This window comes from Leucoraja erinacea, chromosome 31, assembly GCF_028641065.1.
Source record: "Leucoraja erinacea ecotype New England chromosome 31, Leri_hhj_1, whole genome shotgun sequence".
NCBI lineage: Eukaryota > Metazoa > Chordata > Chondrichthyes > Rajiformes > Rajidae > Leucoraja > Leucoraja erinaceus.
Window position 1 is genome coordinate 1,177,786 of NC_073407.1, and position 22,766 is coordinate 1,200,551.

Sequence of the window (22,766 nt, forward strand, 5' to 3'; positions counted from 1 at the left end):
GCGCGCATGCGTGGCATACTTCCAAGCAGCGGTGTGGAATCACAGATAGACACAGTTATTGAACTAAACATAGTAAAGAAAAGGAGACATCAGTTATCAGGGGGAACTTCTTTACGCAGAGAGTGGTGGCGGTGTGGAATGAGCTCCCAGTGGAAGTGGTGGAGGCAGGTTCATTGGTATCATTTAAAAATAAATTGGATAGGCATATGGATGAGAAGGGAATGGAGGGTTATGGTACGAGTGCAGGCAGGTGGGACTAAGGGGAAAAAAAATTTGTTCGGCATGGACTTGTAGGGCCGAGATGGCCTGTTTCCGTGCTGTAATTGTTATATGTTATATGTTATCAGTTTGACCCATATTATGAGGGTGGGAGCGGAGGGCACGTAATTCCTCATAAAATACAGATCAAACTTCAAACTGGTAAGTTCTCGTTTAATCTTACTATTTTACTTTGGAGTCACGTGAGTGACTACGTGAAGACTTCAAAGCTCTGTGATTTCAAACCGTGTAACAGTTTTATTTCACTCACTGCCGAAGTTCTTGAGGGAGGAAGTGTTATCGTAATCAACCAATGAATCTGTTTGTAGAAAAAACACAATGGTATTTTTTAAACAATAACAACAAAGAAATTAAATTGCTCCCCTGGGCTTAAATTAAATATTTGCAGTCTGTAAATCTTTACTGCAAATAAAACAGGTTTTGCCAACGGCTTATTATAAAATTTCTGAACGGTCTTTCCCCCCCACCATCCTGCTGTAGCCAGGATGTGGTCTATAGGCATGTCCATTCTTTTAGCCATCGACATGGATGCTGCCCTGGTGGAATAAAATTTGTACATGTTAGTGTTTATCCCAGCAGTTTTTAGCACCTGCTTGAGCCATCTTGCAATGGTTTGGCTCGTCACCCGACCATAAGGTTTTTTATGACTGACCCACAAGCCTTTTCATCTCCCTCGAATATTTTGGTTGTGTCTATGTAGGATAGTAGGTGGGTCATGGCACATAACCATGGTTCTGGTGGGTAAGCCCGGAATTCCACGTCTGGATTAGGTGTTCCTGGTCTGCTCTGTTTAATCAGTCGCTGGATAACGACAGATCTGGTCTGGAGCTGTGATCATGTTGTCCAGTAGCAATAGGTGTAGTGATTGGACCCTCTGTGCAGATACGTGCCATCAACATGAGTGTTTTGAGCATAGATTGGTCCAGGTTAAGGGGTCTGGCTGGTGGCCATCCCCTGAGGTATGTCAGGACCACACTGACATCTCATGTATGGGTGTACCTTGGTCTAGGGGGTTAGAGTTGTAAATACCCTTCATTAGTTTGACCACCAGCGGGTGGGACCCCATGGCCTGTTGTCCTGGAGCTGGTTTTAAATAGACAGGCATGGCACTTCTAGCCGTGTTGATGGCTCTGTAGCTGAGTCCTTCATCGTGGTGAAGGTTTGCCAGGAATTCCAGAACGTTGGTAACTATAGCGGTTGAGTAGATGGTCCCTTTATCCAAGCAGTACTTCTCCCATTTCTTGATGCTGGACAAGTGCTGTTTTTTAGTGGATGTTCGAAGGGATGCTGACATGGTGTTGATGGTTTGTTCTGATAATCCCAGTCCCAGAAGTGGTTTGTGCAGAATCTGCAACCCAGGAGTTTGATTTTCATGGCACCGGTGGCTTGTGCCCGGGTGCTAATAACTCTGGGTCACTGGGGATACCATCGGAGTTTCAACAACCATGTCATGGAGTTTTGGGAACCATGGCTGTGTAGGCCAGTCGGGTACTATCAAAATACCTGAAGCAGAGTCCATTTGTATTGTGCGTAGTCTCCAACTGATGAGGCAGAAGGGAGGAAATGCATAGAAGAAGAATTTCCCCAATCCAGCGCGAACGCATCTACCGCTGCTGCCTCAGGGTCTGGTTCCCAAGCGACATACATAGGTACCTGGTGATTTAGCCTTGATGCAAATAAATCGATATCTGGCATGCCATATTGCATGATAACTTTTGCAAATTATTTGGGGTTTAACATCCTTTGTCATTAAATTTACGTGACCTGGTGTCTGCCACTGTATTTAGCTTACCTGGCAGGTAAGTTACTGATAGCCAAATATGTCTTTCGACACACCATTGCCAAATTGTGTTGACCAACTTGTCGCATGATACCGATTTTATGCCGCCCATATGGTTAATGTAGGCTGCCACCGTAGTATTATCTATTTGTAACCGTACATGCAAGTGATGCATATTTGTGCATATGCTTTTAAACCATAAAAGTCACCCAACATCTGTACATAATTAATGCACAGTGTAAGTGGTAACGATGATTCTGGGTTAGTACATCTACTACTTATAACCATATAACAATTACAGCACGGAAAGAGGCCATCTCGGCCCTACAAGTCCGTGCCGAACTTAGTCCCACCTGCCTGCACTCATACCATAACATAGAAACATAGAAATTAGGTGCAGGAGTAGGCCATTCGGCCCTTCGAGCCTGCACCGCCATTTAATATGATCATGGCTGATCATCCAACTCAGTATCCCGTACCTGCCTTTTCTCCATACCCTCTGATCCCCTTGGCCACAAGGGCCACATCTAACTCCCTCTTAAATATAGCCAATGAACTGGCCTCAACTACCCTCTGTGGCAGAGAGTTCCAGAGATTCACCACTCTCTGTGTGAAAAAAGTTCTCCTCATCTCGGTTTTAAAGGATTTCCCCCTTATCCTTAAGCTGTGACCCCTTGTCCTGGACTTCCCCAACATCGGAAACAATCTTCCTGCATCTAGCCTGTCCAACCCCTTAAGAATTTTGTAAGTTTCTATAAGATCCCCTCTCAATCTCCTAAACTCTAGAGAGTATAAACCAAGTCTATCCAGTCTTTCTTCATAAGACAGTCCTGACATCCCAGGAATCAGTCTGGTGAACCTTCTCTGCACTCCCTCTATGGCAATAATGTCCTTCCTCAGATTTGGAGACCAAAACTGCACGCAATACTCCAGGTGTGGTCTCACCAAGACCCTATACAACTGCAGTAGAACCTCCCTGCTCCTATACTCAAATCCTCTTGCTATGAAAGCCAACATGCCATTCGCTTTCTTTACTGCCTGCTGCACCTGCATGCCTACCTTCAATGACTGGTGTACCATGACACCCAGGTCTCGCTGCATCTCCCCCTTTCCCAATCGGCCACCGTTTAGATAATAATCTGCTTTCCCGTTTTTGCCACCAAAATGGATAACCTCACATTTATCCACATTAAACTGCATCTGCCAAACATTTGCCCACTCACCCAGCCTATCCAAGTCACTTTGCAGTCTCCTAGCATCCTCGTCACAGCTAACACTGCCCCCCAGCTTAGTGTCATCCGCAAACTTGGAGATATTGCCTTCAATTCCCTCATCCAGATCATTAATATATATTGTAAATAGCTGGGGTCCCAGTACTGAGCCTTGCGGTACCCCACTAGTCACTGCCTGCCATTGTGAAAAGGACCCGTTTACTCCTACTCTTTGCTTCCTGTTTGCCAGCCAGTTCTCTATCCACATCAATACTGAACCCCCAATGCCATGTGCTTTAAGTTTGTATACTAATCTCTTATGTGGGACCTTGTCGAAAGCCTTCTGGAAGTCCAGATACACCACATCCACTGGTTCTCCCCTATCCACGCTACTAGTTACATCCTCGAAAAATTCTATAAGATTCGTCAGACATGATTTACCTTTCGTAAATCCATGCTGACTTTGTCCAATGATTTCACCACTTTCTAAATGTGCTGCTATCCCATCTTTAATAACTGACTCTAGCAGTTTCCCCACTACCGATGTTAGGCTAACTGGTCTGTAATTCCCCGTTTTCTCTCTCCCTCCCTTCTTAAAAAGTGGGGTTACGTTTGCTACCCGCCAATCCTCTGGAACTACTCCAGAATCTAAGGAGTTTTGAAAGATTATTACTAATGCATCCACTATTTCTGGAGCTACTTCCTTAAGTACTCTGGGATGCAGCCTATCTGGCCCTGGGGATTTATCGGCCTTTAATCCATTCAATTTACCCAACACCACTTCCCGACTAACCTGGATTTCACTCAATTCCTCCACCTCCTTTGACCCGCGGGCCCCTGCTATTTCCGGCAGATCATTTATGTCTTCCTTAGTGAAGACGGAACCAAAGTAGTTATTCAATTGGTCCGCCATATCCTGGTTCCCCATGATCAACTCTCCATTCCCTTCTCATCCATATGCCTATCCAATTTATTTTTAAATGATACCAACGAATCTGCCTCCACCACTTCCACTGGAAGCTCATTCCACACCGCTACCACTCATGAGTAAAGAAATTCCCCCTCATGTTACCCCTAAACTTCTGTCCCTTAATTCTGAAGTCATGTCCCCTTGTTTGAATCTTCCCTATTCTCAAAGGGAAAAGCTTGTCCACATCAACTCTGTCTATCCCTCTCATCATTTTAAAAACCTCTATCAAGTCCCCCCTTAACATTCTGCGCTCCAGAGAATAAAGACCTAACTTATTCAACCTATCTCTGTAACTTAGTTGTTGAAACCCAGGCAACATTCTAGTAAATCTCCTCTGTACTCTCTCTATTTTGCTGACATCCTTCCTATAATTGGGCGACCAAAATTGTACACCATACTCCAGATTTGGTCTCACCAATGCCTTGTACAATTTTAACATTTCATCCCAGCTTCTATACTCAATGCTCTGATTTATAAAGGCTAGCATACCAAAAGCTTTCTTTACCACCCTGTCTATATGAGATTCCACCTTCAAGGAACTATGCACGGTTATACCCAGATCCCTCTGTTCAACTGTATTCTTCAATTCCCTCCTATTTACCATGTACGTCCTATTTTGATTTGTCCTGCCAAGGTGTAGCACCTCACATTTATCAGCATTAAACTCCATCTGCCATCTTTCAGCCCATTTTTCCAAATGGCCTAAATCACTCTGTAGACTTTGGAAATCCTCTTCATTATCCACAACACCCCCTATCTTGGTATCATCTGCATACTTACTAATCCAATTTACCACACCTTCATCCAGATCATTGATGTACATGACAAACAACAAAGGACCCAACACAGATCCCCGAGGCACCCCACTAGTCACCTGCCTCCAACCCGATAAACAGCCATCCACCATTACCCTCTGGCTTCTCCCATTCAGCCACTGTTGAATCCATCTTGATATTCCTGCATTTATACCCAACAGTTGAACCTTCTTAACCAACCTTCCATGAGAAACCTTGTCAAAGGCCTTACTAAAGTCCATACAGACAACATCCACTGCTTTACCCTCGTCAATTTCCCTAGTAACCTCTTCAAGAAATTCAAGAAGATTAGTCAAACATGACCTTCCAGGCACAAATCCATGTTGACTGTTCCTAATCAGACCCTGTTTATCCAGATGCTTATATATATTATCTCTAAGCATCTTTTCCATTAATTTGCCCACCACTGAAGTCAAACTAACAGGTCTATAATTGCTAGGTTTACTCTTAGAACCCTTTTTAAACAATGGAACAACATGCGCAGCACGCCAATCCTCGGGGACTATTCCCGTTTTTAATGACATCTGCATGCTTACTAATCCAATTTACCACACCTTCATCCAGATCATTGATGTACATGACAAACAACAAAGGACCCAACACAGATCCCTGAGGCACCCCACTAGTCACCTGCCTCCAACCTGATAAACAGCCATCCACCATTACCCTCTGGCTTCTCCCATACAGCCACTGTTGAATCCATCTTGCTATTCCTGCATTTATACCCAACAGTTGAACCTTCTTAACCAACTACTTGTTAGTGATGATAATAGGTTGAAATTATGCCTAACATTTTTTGCCCACCACTGTAGTTATGATATTGCTTCAGTGGGTGACTTCATGACACGATCATAATGAGCTGTATGTCATTTTGGTGTCTGTACCTTTGCTCTTTGTAAGTTTTGACAGTGCAAAGGTCTGAATTGTGTAGCCGGAAATGCTGCTACCATATTCCCAATTACTCTGTTACTTGTCGAATAGTTGGGAGTACATGGACCATTAAATTGTTGCATGATTGTGCCAATTCAACTGTTTTGTCTCTTGGCAAAGTTACAGTCACGTAGATTGAATTAATTGTGAAGCCCAAGTAGTCCATGATAGTGGATGGCTTCAACTTAGATTTATCTGGATGTAAGACAATCCCAGGGTTTCGAATAACTGTTTGGTAGCTGATACAGCTAACATAGTCAATTCCATGGTCTTGCCTATTTTTCCATTGGGTAACGCTTTAAATTGCCATAGCTGCCCCCTCCAGGTAAATTTCAGGTATCTGCGATGATCCTTGTGAATGGTACTAAATAGTAAACATCTTTAAGATCAATGCTTGCCATGAAGTATCCTTTGGAAATTAGTTGTTTGGCAGTAACAACCGTTTCCATTTTGAAATGTACATACTTAACAAACATATTCAGTGAAGTTAAGTCAATGATGATGCGACATCCACCATCTTTTTGGGTTTAGTTACGAATATTTGATACGAATTCCAAGGGTTCATGTTTCCCATGATACCCTTTGTAATTAGTCTCACCAGTACAGCTTGTCCCTCTCGTTTCTTTAACGGAGAGGGAAAATACCCTCTGGGGTAAATGTTGAACTGGTGGCAATTTTTCTAGTATGAATTGTATTTTGTATCCACTAAAGCCATTGAGTATATACTGATCACTCGTGATAGACTCCCGTGCTTCTTAAAACAGGTGTAATCTCCCCCTGTTATTATTAAGCCCCTATTTTCTATACGTTGGTAGGAACCAGACCCACCTACCTCCATGGTTATAGGTATTCTTCTGTTTCCTGCCGGTCCAACGAGTCTTGCACGTTGTCTGACGTGGTGGTGGTGTTGGGGGGTGCGCATTTTCCATGGGGCCTGCTCTGGGCCTTGGCCTGAAAGGCTTACGGGATTGGCATGCAGGCCCCGAGCTTTCACCAGTACCATGAGGTGGACCCTCCTGGTGGACGCGTTTGAGGTACTGCTGACTGGTTTACGTGTGGTGCTCATTCCAGACCTCTTGCGCCGATATTTTGGACACTTCGTCCACTTTTTTAGGCTTGGTTTGGTAACTTAGCCAGACAGCAGGATCTGTGGTTGTGAGGTCGGCGTTCTCACAGTCCTGTAAAAATGTTTGAGTTGAGGGCAGGTTTTATAACTTCCTGAGAAGTTGCTGAGCATTGCGAACAGTTGGTCAGGTGTTTTGCCATACTACCGTGACCCTCTGGAAGAGCATGCGAAAATGATAGCCAACGTCAGGGATATCAAATTCATTTTTTGATATTTTGGCTTTTTTTAAAAACGATGCTCAATGTACCCCCCAAAATGGTGGCCACTTTGAGTAAATGCAATTTAGGGGAAGCGTGATGAAATCCAACGCCTCATGACTACCTGTCTTGGAGATTTTTGAAAGAACAGGTAGTAAGCTGGCCATCAGTTGAGACTGAAAAGCCATCTCGCTAATGGTGGAGCCACATAGCGGCCACACCCCGCAGCTCTTCCTGATCCTGTACCTCAAGCATACTCCCAATGTTGTTCAGCCAGTGACCCCTCTTCATGACCAGCCCAACCACTGGTCACCCCAAAGCTAACCACACTAAGGAGGAAGCGATGGGCAGTGCCTAGGCACTGTGGAGGGGATGCCTGAACCCTCCAGCGAGACTGCCCCTCACGCAGCGTGTCTCGCAGGAGTTCCTGCTACAGGAGCCGCTCCAGCGGCTCAGGCAGCTGTCTCTCTACCATGCGGGTCGGAAGCCACCGGCCGGATGCCTCTTCGGATGAACATCCAGCCCGCAGCTCAGGCACTAGCGGGACTGGGCTCGGCGCGGTGATGGGGATAGCGGAGCGCCCGGTAATTGTTCCTACCGCCTGTTACTTCTAGAGCTTTTGTGCCTTGTAGAAGCGAGAGCGCCCCTCAAGCAGCGCGTCTCGCAGGCACCTGCTCCGAGAGCCGCTCCAGCGGCTCAGGCGGCTCTCTCTCCCCCCGTGCGGGTGGAGAGACGTCCCGTCCGAAATCGGGAACACCTGCCGGATGCCTCTTCGGGTGGCTATGCATCCAGCCCGCTGCTCAGGTAATAGCAGGCTGGGCTCGACACGGTGTCGGGGAATAGCGGAACACTGGGTAAATGCTCCTACCGCCTGTTGCTGCCCCCCTCCCGACGGAAAAACGTTCCTCCTTAAACGGGGGACAGTTTTGTTCCAGAGCCTTTTTCTCTGCCTGTAAAACACAAGCAGAAAAAGGCTCCCCTGTAATAGAAACCCAACCTCAGGGTACTCACCTGACGGTCCGTTTCATTCTGTAGCGGGAGAGCCTAACTCCCACTGCAGCCGCTGTTGCACTGCTTGCGTTAATGCCGCGCATGCGCGCTGAGCGGGTTCTTCCCCACGTAGTCACTCACGTGACTCCGAAGTAAAATTACATGCAGGTACAGCAAACAATGAGAAACGGATATACAAGTGGAATTGAGTATGAGTGAGGATATCTTGGTGAAACTAAAGTAGAAATATTGTGTATAGGTCTGGTCTCTCCATCCAAGGAAAAATATACTTGCAATCGAGAGAAAATGCAAAGCATGAGAGAGCGCAGAGAAGATTTACGAGAATGTTGCCAGAGTCTGAGGGAGCTATAGGGAGAGTTTGGGTCGGCTAGGACTTTAATCCTTGCAGGAGGCTGAAGGGGGTTCTCAGAGGTGTATAAAATTATGAGGGGAATGCATACAGTCCTTTACCCAGAGTTGGGGAATCAAAAACAAGAGGACATGTGTTTAAGATGAAGGGGGGAAGATTTAATAGGAACTTGAAATACAATACAATACAATACAATAGAATACCTTTTATTTGTCATTTGAACCTCACATGAAGTTGAAACGAAATTTGGTTTCTGCAGCCATACAAGAAAAGAACCAAGACACACACCAACCCAATTTACACAAACATCCATCACAGTGTGTCTCCTCCTCACCTGAGACAGCCCTTTCACTCAGAGGGCGGTTCAAGTTCAAGTGAGTTTATTGTCATGTGTCCCTGATAGGACAATGAAATTCTTGCTTTGCTTCAGCACAACAGAACATAGTAGGCATTTACTACAAAACAGATCAGTGTGTCCATATACCATAATATAAATATGTACACACGTGAATAAATAAACTGATAGTGCAAATAACAGTTAATGGGTTATTGATAATCAGAGTTTTGACCGAGCCAGGTTTAATAGCCTGATGGCTGTGGGGAAGTAGCTATTCCTGAACCTGGTTGTTGCAGTTTTCAGTCTCCTGTACCTTCTACCTGAAGGTAGCAGGGAGATGAGTGTGAAGCCAGGATGGTGTGGGTCTTTGATGATACTGCCAGCCTTTTTGAGGCAGCGACTGCTATAAATACCCTCGATGGAAGGAAGGTCAGAGCCGATGGTACACAAAAATGCTGGAGAAACTCAGCGGGTGCAGCAGCATCTATGGAGCGAAGGAAACAAGCGACGTTTCGGGCCGAAACCTTTCTTCAGACTGATCAGAGCCGATGATGGACTGGGCAGTGTTTACTACTTTTTGTAGTCTTTTCCTCTCCAAGGCGCTCAAGTTGCCGAACGAAGCCACGATGCAACGGTCAGCATGCTCCCTACTGTGTACCTGTAGAAGTTAGAGAGAGTCCTCCTTGACAAACCGACTCTCTGTAATCTTCTCAGGAAGTAGATGCGCCGATGAGCTTTCTTGATAATTGCATTAGTGTTCTCGGACCAGGAAAGATCTTCAGAGATGTGCACGCCCAGGAATTTGAAGCTCTTGACCCTTTCAACCATATAAACGGGGCTGTGGGTCCCCATCCTACTCCTTCCAAAGTCCACAATCAGTTCCTTGGTTTTGCTGGTGTTGAGGGCCAGGTTGTTGTGCTGGCACCATATGGACAGTTGCTCGATCTCTCTTCTATACTCTGACTCATCCCCATCAGTGATACGTCCCACAATAGTGGTGTCGTCAGCGAACTTGATGATGGAGTTCGCACTGTGGAGGTTGGTATATAGAACAAGCTGCCAGAGTAGTTGAGGCAGGGACTATGACAGCATTTAAAAGACATTTGAACAAGTACTTGAATAAGAAAGGTTTAGACGAATTCGGCCAAAAGGCCTGTTTCCGTGCTGTATAAGTCTAACATACAAAGGGTCTCCAAATTTATTTCCTGAGATTATGAGGAGAAATAACAGGACTGACCATAAACTCTCTTGAGTTAAATGAATTAGGAATGATCTCTGAATTTAACAACATTTTTATGATGCTTGACAGAGTAGATACAGGGTTAATGTTTCCTATGGATGAAGCTTCTAAAACCAGGGGACATTGTTTAAAATAATGGTCAGTCACTCAAGGCATGGATAAATAAAGGCATGACATACAATAGCAAGAAAGACTGGTTTGGACACAGCTGGAATGTTGAGTCAAGTTCTAGGTGTTATTCTTTAGAGAAGATTTAATTACTTCTGAGAGGTCACGTAAGAGATTTACCAAATGCTTGCAGGGATGAGAACTTTTAATTGGTGGATAGACTGGTAAAGTTGTGGTTGTTTTCCTTGAAGCAGGTGTTTGGGGGGCTGGGGGGCAGGGGATCTTCATGAGTTATTTGAAATCATGAAGGGAACAGTCAGTGCAACTCGTGAGAAACTGATTCAATTGTTGACAGGGCCAAAAAACAGGCAATAAAGATTACCATAAACAATAAGAGCACAAACATTTTTACGCAGCAAGTGGTTAGGGTCATTAATGCACAGACAGAGATGGAAAAATCATAACTTAGAAAAGGGACAAAGATAATTACCTGAAGGGAAAGAACTTGCAGGGCTGTAATGAGAGAGCAACAGAGTGGGACTAGCTGTTTTACTAGTAGAGTCACCACAGACCCTTCCATGATATAGCCATACCGTGATTCACTCGGACTGTTCGGGTATACTTGTAAACTCATTCTTGTATGCATGTATATTAATCACATATTTTATTTTTGCTCTAGGATTGCCTGAAGATTGTAAAGTGGAGACTCCGGCATTCTCTGATGCTGTCCGTCTGTACCGTCAGTCAAAGGATCAGTATGGCACCTGGGAAATGTTGTGCGGCAATCAAATACAGGTTTGATAGTTGTAAATTACTATATTGTGTTCTTGTCACGCTTTTTTATTTACCTTGCAATCTGAACTTTCAATCAGGCCAGCTCTCTCAACTTTTTTTCCCTTAGTCCCACCTGCCTGCACTCATACCATAACCCTCCATTCCCTTCTCATCCATATGCCTATCCAATTTATTTTTAAATGATACCATACCTAGGCAGTGTTGTGGACATCACCGGAGGGGCAGAGGCAGACATAAAAAGTAGAATCAATAGGGCTAGGGTGGTGTTTAACATGCTCAGGAAGATCTGGAGCCCAAAACACATCTCAATCAACCCAAAATACGCATCTTTAACTCAAATGTGAAACAGGTGATGCTGTATGGATCAGAGACTACAAAACACACTACAAACAGGCTGCAAACATTCATTAACACCTGCCCTAGGAGAATATTTAACATCTGGTGGAGAGACAAAGCAAGCAATTGGGACCTGTGGAAAAGAACAAACCAGGAGCCCGTTGACTTACAAATTTGAAGGAGAAAATGGAGTTGGTTTGGACGCACCCTCAGGAATCCTGCCACAAACATCACCCGGCAAGCCCGGAAATGGAGCCCCCAAGGAAAAAGGAAAAGAGGTCGCCACAGGAACAGCTGGAGAAGAGGAGTCCAGACAGAAATGCCTGAGAGTGGGTTCAACTGGGGAGATCTTGAAAGTACTGCCGACAACCGAGTGAGGTGGAGGACATTTGTCAATGGCCTATGCTCCCTGGAGAAGAAGAATCTGAGCTTTGTGGCCAGTCCAACATTAATCACTCATCCCTAATTACCCCAGATAAATTGGCAGGCTTCACGGCCCCAGATAAATCAGTGATGTTATCTTCTTTAACTTATTTATTGTTGTATCTGCCATTGCGGTATACTGTTTACTCTGAGCTTCATGCGAACAGAATAGTAATTGCACCATGGCAATGACTCTTAATTTAAAGTTCTGTAATCATTCTGGTGAAGATACTAAAACAGCACTGCTCGGTGAGGTTTCCAGAATTTGAATCTAGCTATAATAAAGAAACTTCAATTTATCACTGTCATAGTGTACAGCTTGTAGACTAACCTTTTGGTGATAGTGTTTCCATACTCTGACTATCTTGTGTTAGAGGTTTGAGAGATCTTGCGTAGCCTGAGTGAACAACTGCACATATTTTGCTGGTAGTGCAGGTGCAGGGAATGAATGTACAGGGCCCTGAGTGGAGAATTAGTCAAGTAGGCTTACCGGCCCTGGATGGCATTGCGCTGTTTGTGTTGTTGGACTCCAAGCAAGTGGGAATATCTGAGCGTGCGTTTCAATATGCCTTTTCAGTGGTGAAAAGGTTCTGAAGTGCATGTGTAAGTCATTCACTATAAGATATCCAGCCATTGAATGAAGAGTTGGAAAGTTAGGACCAGAAGGATTCCTTTTTCTGCCATACCAAGAGAATTTAATGCATTGGATTGGTTGAGTGAGTTCATTTCAGTGTTGGAGCAGCAGCGGGAGATTTCAATAGGCAGTCATTGGATTGGTTGAGTGATTAAAATTGGCTAATTAGTCAGCCAATAAAAAGAACACGGCGTAGATGAGCAGCCTATTGGGAGAGAGACTGTGTTGGGGGTGGTGGTGGTGGTAAGTGAGAGGCATTGGCTCAAGGGGCTGTGTGGAGGGAAAGTGTGAGGCTTCGGTGAAGAGGCTGAGCAAGGTGACGAGAGGTAAAGGAACAGTCTGCTGTTTCTTGTGTGTGATTGTGCTTTTTTTCCTTTTGGTTTTGGTGTAATAGTGATGGCAGGTAGAATGGTGCACTGTTCCTCTCGCAGGATGTGAGGAGTCAGGGAGTGCTAGTGTCCCTGATGACTACACCTGTGGGAAATATATCCAAGTACATGACGTATAACGGGTGGTCGCACCTCAGATACAGGCAGAGAATAGGCGGGTGACCACGAGGAAAGTGAGTAGACCGAGAGAGCAGGTATCCACTGAGGCCATATCCCTTCAAAGCAGCTATACCTATTTGGATACTGTTGGGAGAGATGACCTGTCAGAGGTAAGCAACACTAGCAGTCAGGGCTGTGGCACCAAGCCTGGCTCTGAGGCACTGCGTGGAAGGGTAATGTCAAGTAGAGTCTCATTAATTAGGGGGCAGACAGGAGATTCTGTAGCAGCAATAGAGACTCAAGGATGGTATGTTGTTTCTCTGGAGCCAGAGTCCAGGATGCCTTGGAGCAGCTGCATGACATTCTCAAGGTGAGGGTGAGCAGCCAGAAGTCGTTGTGCATGTTGCCACAAATGCAATAGGTAGGAAAAGGATAAGGTTCAGCAAAATGAATATTGGCGTTAGGCAAAAGGTTCAAAATCAGGACCTCCTGGGTAGTGATCTTTGGATTTCCCCTGGTGCCACCTGCTAGTGAGGGTAGGTAAGGAACATATGACAGATGTATGTGTGACTGAGGAGAAGGTACAAATGGCAGGGATTCTGATTTTTGAACCGTTGGTCTCCTTTCTGGGGCAGAGGTGACCTGTGCAAGATGAATGGGTCACATCTGAATTGGAGGGGAACCAATATCCTGGTATTCAGGTTTGCTAGTGCGACATGTGTGGGTTTACACTAGATTTACAGGGAGGGGGGGATCCAATGTGGGACTGAGGCAGGTGAGAGGCTGGAAGTTGGTATGGATGGTGATGTAAGAAAGTTCAATGGACTGAGTGGGCAGGTTCACGGCATGGAGCAAGGAAGGACTGTTGCATTGAAATGCATGGCAATGCGAGAGGCCCAACACGTAAGGCAGATGAACTCAGGGCATGGGTAGGTGCCTGAAACGGAGATATAGTAGTCATCATGGAAAACTGGCTAATAGAGGAACAGGACGGGCAGCTTAAGGTTCCAATGTACAGGTGTTACTGGAAAGAAGTGTGGAGATGGAAGTAAAAGAGGAGGGGGTGTTGTTTTATTGATTAAGGAGAATGCCATGGCAGTGGTCAGAGATGACATAACGATGGTTCATCCAGTGAGGCTACATGGGTGGAGCTGAGAAATAAAAGAGGGATGATCACCTTGTCGGGAGTTCACAATAAGCTCCAAAATAGTCCATTGGAATGAAAAGAATACAATGCCCTCCATAATGTTTGGGACAAAGACGCATCATTTATTTATTTGCCTCTGTACTCCATAATTTGAGATTTGTAATAGAAAAAAAATCACATGTGGTTAAACTGTACGTTGTCAGATTTTATTAAAGGTCACTTTCATACATTTTTTTCGCCATTTAGAAATTACAGCAGTGTTTATACATAGTCTCCCCATTTCAGGGGACCATAAAGTTTGGGACACGTGGCTTCACAGGCATTTGTAATTGCTCAGGTATGTTTAATTGCCTCCTTAATGCAGGTATAAGAAAGCTCTCAGCACCCAGTCTTTCCTCCAGTCTTTCCATCACCTTTGGAAGCTTTTATTGCAATTTATCAACATGAGAACCAAAGTTGTGCCAATAAAAGTCAAAGAATCCATTATGAGACTGAGAAACAAGAGTAAAACTGTTAGAGATATCAGCCAAACCTTAGGCTTACCAAAATCAACTGTTTGTAACATCATTAAGAAGCAAGAGAGAGCACTGGTGAGCTTACTAATCGCAATGGGACTGGCAGGCCAAGGAAGACCTCCATAGCTGATGACAGAAGAATTCTCTCAATTATAAAGAAAAATCCCCAAACTCCTGTCCGACAGATCAGAAACACGCTTAAGAAGTCAGGTGTGGATTTGACCATGACCACTGTCCGCAGAAGACTTCATGAACAGAAATACAGAGGCTACACTGCAAGATGCAAACCACTGGTTAGCCACAAAAATAGGATGGCCAGGTTACTGTTTGCCAAGAAGTACTTAAAAGAGCAACCAAAGTTCAGGAAAAAGTATTGTGGACAGATGAGATGAAGATTAACTTATATCAGTGTGATGGCAAGCAAGAGCGGAACTCGCTATCAAAACATGGAGGGGACGGGGGACACAATTTTTTGCCGGCCACGCGTGCATCAGGGCTCGAAATTAGCGGTTGCCCGGGTGCCATTGACCACCCAAAGTGCCACCGGGCAACCTAAACACCGAGTCATTTTGCCCAGCTTGGCAATCAAATACTGGTTTATACCGATAGACACAAAAAACTGGAGTAACTCCGCAGGGCAGGCAGCATCTCTGGAGAAAAGGAACGTGACGTTTTGTGTCGGCGGCGGATGTATTGCGGGGCAAAAATACTAGGTGCATGGTGACAGCTGGTGACAACAATGGCTCCACCGCCTCCTCCTCCAGCACCCCGTTCCACATTGGCGGATTTGCAATATAACAATTACAGCACGGAAACAGGCCATCTCGGCCCTACAAGTCCGTGCCTGAACAAATTTTTTAACCCTTAGTCCCACCTGCCTGCCGAGCCTGGGGGAGGACCATAACCCTCCATTCCCTTACCACCCATATAAATATCCAATTTATTTTTAAATCATAAAAACGAACCTGCCTCCACCACCTTCACTGGAAGCTCATTCCACACCGCTACAAAGGCAGTGGGGCTGAGTAAAGAAGTTCCCCCTCATGTTTGCCCCCTAAACTTCTGTCCCTTAATTCTGATGTCATGTCCTCTTGTTTGGATCTTCCCTACTCTCAAAGGGAAAAGCTTGTCCACATCAACTCTGTCTATCCCTCTCATCATTTTAAAGACTTCTATCAAGTCCCCCCCTTAACAAGCAAGCAGCGGCCGCTATCGCCCTGGTAACGGCGGCTGCTTGCAAATCCGTTAACGGCACTGCTTACAAATCCGTTAACGGTGCTTTCAAAACAACTCCTCTCGCACGCCGAGCCTGGGGGGAGGGAGGAAGGGAGAGGGAGATCTCCTTCCGCCGTCTGAAGCAGCTGCACCTGCTGTAGGATCTTTGAGCTGCACTGCTCGGCCCCGCACCTTCCTGTCGGCTGGCGGAGGGGAGGCGGTGGCGAGGAGGGCGGTGGCACTTTGGCATTGGACAGGGACGGCCAAGGCAGCGGGGCGATGTTGTCCAAGGAGTGCTGATCTTCCTTCCTCCCCACCTCCTCTGCCCCTTCCCCCCCCCCTCCCCTCTCTATCTCTCCCTTGTACGTCCCCTCCACCCCTCTTATCCTGGGACCCCTCCTCTCCATCCCGCACTGATCCCCATTCCCTCCTCTATTCAGTCCACACTAACATTCCCTGTGCTCCCCCCCCCCATCTACCCCCCCCCCCCCCCCCCATCACCCTACCCACCTCATATTGATTCTCCCGCCCCCTCCCCTCCTGGCCCTCCAATTCATCCTGTACTGAACCCCCATTCAAGAAGAATAACGGAAAGCAGTCAAATGAAGAAGGGTCTCGACCCGAAAGGTTTACCTATTTCTTGTCAGTTAGTGTATAGATGCTGCCTCACCCGCTGAGTTTTAATCTCCAGCATTTTTGTCCACCCCCCTGTCATTCTGTACTGATCCCCCCCCCCCATTCATCCTGTTTCTGATCCCAATAGCAATAACCCCCCCCTAAGGCCATGTCATCCTGTACAGAGCGTTCACAACACTGCTGACATCCCCCGTGTCTCCCCTCACAATTTTACATACTCCAACCAACACATACTAATTCACCTGCCTCAATCCATCCATTCCACACCGATTGCCTTCTCAGGACTAATAGAAATTGCAATGTGTAAAAACAGTTGAGATATTGTATTGTAATTGTGCTGCATGTCATTGTGGTATATATCTTGTCTTGATTGGTAATTATGTTTAGTTTGTGAGTTATTTGAAGCTGAAATAATATGTGAATGTAGACAAAAGTGCTGGAGAAACTCAGCGGATGCGGCAGCATCTATGGAGCGAAGGAAATAGGCAACATTTTGGGCCGAAACCCTTCTTCAGACTGATGGGTTTCGGCCTGAAACGTTGCCTATTTCCTTCGCGCCATAGATGCTGCTGCACCTGCTGAGTTTCTCCAGCACCTTCAATTTTCCAGCATCTGCAGTTCCTTCTTGACCATAATATGTGAATGCTTCATTGACCATAATTCTGACTGGTAACTACGCACTTCGTCCGAGCACATTATCGCACGCGTCATGCAAACCGTCTTAAATGACCACCTAAACTGTCATTTGGCAACCTAAAAATCTGTCAAGGTTGCCCGGCTGGCAACAGAGAAAAAAAGTTAAGTGAGAGCCCTGGCGCATGCGCACACTCACGCGCGAGGCTTCGGAGGCTCAATCCAGCGTTAAAAGCGGAGATTTTAAAATTGGGATCACAAAAACTTGGGGGGGGATGTCCCCAACCTCTCAAAACATGGGGGGGACGTGTCTCCTCTGCCCCCCCCCCCCCCCCCCCCCCCCCCCACCGGTTTCCGCCCCTGATGGCAAGAGCAAAGTATGGAGAAGGAACTGCCCAAGATTCAAAGCATACCACCTCATCTGTGAAACACGGTGCTGGGGGTGTTATGGTCTAGGCATGTATGGCTGCTGAAGGTACTGGCTCACTTATCTTAATTGATGATACAACTGCTGATGGTAGTAGCATAATGAATTTTGAAGTGTATAGACACATCCTATCTGCACATGTGCAAACAAATGTCTCAAAACTCATTGGCCGGCGGTTAATTCTACAGTAAGACAATGATCCCAAACATACTGCTAAAGCAACAAAGGAGTTTTTCAAAGCTAAAACATGGTTAATTCTTGAGTGGCCAAGTCAGTCACCCGATCTGAACCCAATTGAGCATGACTTTTATATGCTGAAGAGAAAACTGAAGGGGACTAGCCCCCAAAACAAGCATAAGACACGAAGACATAAGAGAAGACACCCAGCAATTGGTGATGTCCATAAATCGCAGACTTCAAGCAGTCATTGCATGCAAAGGATATGCAACAAAATACTAAACATGACTACTTTCATTTACATGACATTGTTGTGTCCCAAACATTATGGTGCCCTGAAATGGGGGGGCTGTGTATAAACACTGCTGTAATTTCTACATAGTGAAACTAAAATGTATTAAAATCTGACAATGTGCACTTTAACCACATGTGTTTTTTTCTATTACAAATCTCAAATTGTGTAGTACAGAGGCAAATAAATAAATGATGGGTCTTTGTCCCAAAGATTGCAGGCAGCAGCAAGACTAATAAGGTTCTCAAAGTAGGGGATTTTAACTTTCCCAATATAGACTGGGACTCTCATCATGCCAAGGGCTTAGACGGGTTGGAATGTGTTCAGGAAAGTTTTCTCAGGCAATATGTAGATTTGCAGGCAAAAGAATGTCTTGAAAGTTGGATGCTTTTAAAAGTGTGATGATCTAGTATTGGAAAAAGGTCCTAACCTTGCCCTGATTACTCTCTTGATTTCAATGTGGCCGTACCAATGTCTTGTACAATTATAACATCACATCCTGTGCTCAAGGCCCTGACCGATGAAGGCAAGCTTGTCAAATGCTTTGTTCACCACTTTGTCCACCTGTATCACCACTTTCATAGAACCAAGTACCTGTACTGCTAGGTCTCTATTCTATAACAGTCCTCAGGGTCCTACTGTTAACCTGACCCCCTGCACCACTTCCTCAGCCATGCATTCATCAGCTCTATAGTCCTATTTGTACTATCACTAGCACATGGAGATTATTACTGCTGAGGTTCTGTGTGTGTAATATTTCCTATATATATTTGTCAGATTTTCAGTATCTGTGCGTTTTGTTTTAATTTGGAAATAAGATGGTGTAACTGGCATACCTTTGGTAGTTAAATAAATTAAAGTTACTTTCACCTTTGGTTGCAATCCTCTGAAAGAGCCGCTTGTGACGTCAAAGACATTTTCAGTAAATCTCTTAAATGATAGTAACTGAATTTGGAAAAATGAAAAAATAACACTATGTGGAGTAACTCATCAGGTCAGACAGCAACTATGGAGGACATGGATAGGCCACAATAAGGCATATGATATGCTTGATTTCATAGTGTCATGGTGTAACTTTATAGGACTTTGGTTTGGCCGCATTTGGAAGGTCGTCCTTTTATAGGAAGGAGGATGTCACGGCAGTGGTCAAAGGTGACATTACGAATGGTTCGTCTAGTAAGGCTATATGGATGGAGCTGATGGAACAAGAAAGCGATGATCACCTTGTTGGGATTGTACCACAGGCCCCCAAATAGTCAACGGGAACTAGAAGAACAAATATGCCAGGAGATTGCAGGCATCTGCATGTCTAATAAGGCTGTGGTAATAGGGAATTGTAACTTTCCTAGTATTGACTGGGAATGTCATAGTGCAAAAGGTTTAGGTGCGGTGGAATTTGTCAAATGTGTTCAGGAAAGTTTCCTCTGACAATATGTAGAAAGCAACGCTTGAGCTAATCTTGGGAAATATTCAGAGGGGCAAGTAAATGAAGTATTCATGGATAAGCCTTTTTGGACCAGCGACCACAGTTCTACATTAACATTAAGCATAATCCCAGGTTATACATATTTTATAAGTACATACATTTTATACATAGATTTTAAGTGCATAGATTTTATAAGTACATTGGTGTCGTCTGACATTTAAATAGAAACTTCAAACAGTCCGAATTCAGGCAAATAGGATTGCGTAAATGGGAAGAAAGATGCATGGGGTAGGCTGAAGGGCTGATTTTGTATGGTATGACTTTTATAACTAATACTGTGTAAATGAGCAAAAATAGTCCAAGTCGAGAGAGTACACAAAATTGCTGGAGAAACTCAGCGGGTGCAGCAGCATCTATGGAGCGAAGGAAATAGGCGACGTTTCGGGCCGAAACCCTTCTTCAGACTGATGGGGGGTGGGGGGGGAGAAGGAAGGAAAAGGGGAGGAGGAGGAGGAGCCCGAGGGCGGGCGGATAGGAGGGTGGGAGGAGACTGCTAGAGGGTTAAGGAAGGGGAGGAGACAGCAAGGGCTAGCAAAATTGGGAGAATTCAATGTTAATGCCAACTAGCAAAATTGGGAGAATTCAATGTTAATGCCAGCTAGCAAAATTGGGAGAATTCGAGAGAGTACAAGTTTAAGGTGAGGGGAGAAATTTAAAGAATATCTGAGAGAGATGTTTTTCACACTGAGGGTGGTAAATATCTGGATCATGCTGCCAGAGGTGGTGATTGGAGGCAGGCACTATTACACCATACAAAAAGCATTTGGACCATTATTTGGATTGGAAAGTCCTTTACCCAGTGAAGGGGAATTAAGTACCAGAGGACATAGGTTTAAGATGAGAGGGGCAAGATTTAATATGAAGCAGAGGGGCAACTTTTTCTCTCAAAGGATGGTGGGTGTATGGAATGAGCGGCAGAGAGGTAACATAGAAAAATAGAAAATACGTGCAGGAGTAGGCCATTCGGCCCTTCGAGCCTACACCGCCATTCAATATGATCATGGCTGATCATCCAACTCAGTATCCTGTACCTGCCTTCTCTCCATAGCCCCAGATCCCTTTAGCCACAAGGGCCACATCTAACTCCCTCTTAAATATAGCCAATGAACTGGCCTCAACTACTTTCTCTGGCAGAGAATTCCACAGATTCACCACTCTCTGTGTGAAAAATGTTTTTCTCATCTCGGTCCTAAAAGACTTCCCCCTTATCCTTAAACTGTGACCCCTTGCTCTGGGCTTCCCCAACATCGTGAACAATCTTCTTGTTTCTATAAGATCCACCCTCTGCCAGCCAGTTCTCTATCCACATCAATACTGAACCCCCAATACCATGTGCTTTAACTTTGCATACTAATCTCTTATGTGGGACCTTGTCGAAAGCTGTCTGAAAGTCCAGATATAACCCATCCACTGGTTCTCCCTTATCCACTCTACTAGTTACATCCTCGAAAAATTATTTCAGATTCGTCAGACATGATTACCTTTCATAAATCCATGCTGACTTTGTCCAATGATTTCACCACTTTCCAAATGTGCTGCTATCCCATCTTTAATAACTGACTCTAGCAGTTTCCCCACTACCGATGTTAGACTAACTGGTCTGTAATTCCCCGTTTCCTCTTTCCCTCCCTTTTTAAAAAGTGTGGTTATATTAGCTACCCTCCAATCCTCATGAACTACTCCAGAATCGAAAGAGTTTTGAAAAATTATCGCTAAAGCATCCACTACTTCCTTAAGCACTCTGGGATGCAGCCTATCTGGCACTGGGTATTTATCGGCCTTTAATTCATTCAATGTACCTAACACCACTTCCCGACTAACCTGGATTTCACTCAGTTCCTCCATCTCATTTGACCCCCCGGAAAGGTATAGCCATGTGCACTCGCATGGGCCCCAGCTATGCCGGTCCTTTTGTTGGTTACATCAAACAATCCGTGGTCCAGGCGTTCACTGATTCTATCCCCCAACTCTATCTCTGCTTCATTGAAAACTGCATCGGGGCTATCTTCTGCACCCATGCAGAACTTATGGACTTTATTAACTTCACCACTAACTTCCACGATGCTCTCAAATTCACCTGGACTATCTATGGCACCTCTCTCCCCATTCTTGATATCTCTGTCTACATCTTGTTGACACACTATCAAAAACCGTCTGCTACAAACCTACCGACTCCCACAGTTATCTGGACTACACTTCTCCCCACCCTGCTTCTTGCTAAGATGTTATACCCTACTCTAAATTCTTCCGTCCCCACCACATCTACTCCCAACATGAGGTTTTCCATACTAGATTAGATTAGATAGCCTCTATTGTCATTCAGACCGAAGTCTGAACGAAATTGTAGCAGTCATACATATAATACAATAAAAACAACAATAAACACATATTAACATCCACCACAGTGAGTCCACCCAGCATCTCCTCACTGTGATGGAGGCAAAAGTCTTAGGTCTGCAGTCTCTTCCCTCCTCTTCTCCCTCTGCGCTGAGGCGATACCCCCCGGGCGATGTTATAGATCAGTCCCGTGGCTCAAACACCGCGGCCCGGGGTGGTTGAAGCTGCCGCCCCCCAGTCCTGCAGACGCAGCCGCTGGCCCGTGGCCGAACCCCGGACTTAGGCCACCACCGCCAGAACACCGTCCCCGCCACCCTCACGTGAGTACAGTACCGTCTTCAGCCTCGGGCTGGGCCGCCCCGACATGGGCGCCGAACCTCCCCCGGGCCGGGCCGCCCCGACATGGGCGTCGCTTCTCCCTCTGGCCGGGCTGCCCCGACTTGGGCGTCTCTTCCCCGGGCCAGGCTGCCCCGACATGGGCGTCGCTTCTCCCTCGGGCTGCGAGCGCTGCACCTCCCCGAGCTTGGCCGCTCCGACGGGAGCCTCGTTCCACCCTCGGGCTGGCCGCCCTCACGGGAGCGTCACAACCTCTCACGGGAGCACTGTTCCAGCCCTGAGCCGGACCACCCTCACGGGAGCGAGCTCAGGGCGAGTCTAGACGGGCTCTGCCTCCGGAGCCTCGAGGTCGTCAGCTCCATTAGGCATCAGCGCAGACGGTGGCAGAGAAGGGGAATACGACAAAAAGGTCGCATTCCCCCGCAGGGAGAGACTGCAACCCCGTTTCAACGCCCCCCCCCAAAACACAAACTAAAAACCAAAAACTAGACTAACCAAAACAAAATAAACAGCACAAAAAACACAAACAAACGGGA

General features: G+C 45.7%; 1 protein-coding gene across 1 annotated transcript in view; it reads left to right on the forward strand.

Annotated features, from left to right (window-relative positions):
- Nucleotides 1-22,766, forward strand: part of LOC129711818 (protein Niban 2-like) — a 197,195-nt gene that overhangs the window by 120,290 nt on the left and 54,139 nt on the right. Inside the window, exon 6 of the mRNA XM_055659753.1 lies at nt 11,033-11,148. Within this exon, the coding sequence (XP_055515728.1) occupies nt 11,033-11,148 (116 nt within the window). The remainder of the gene's footprint in view (nt 1-11,032; nt 11,149-22,766) is intronic.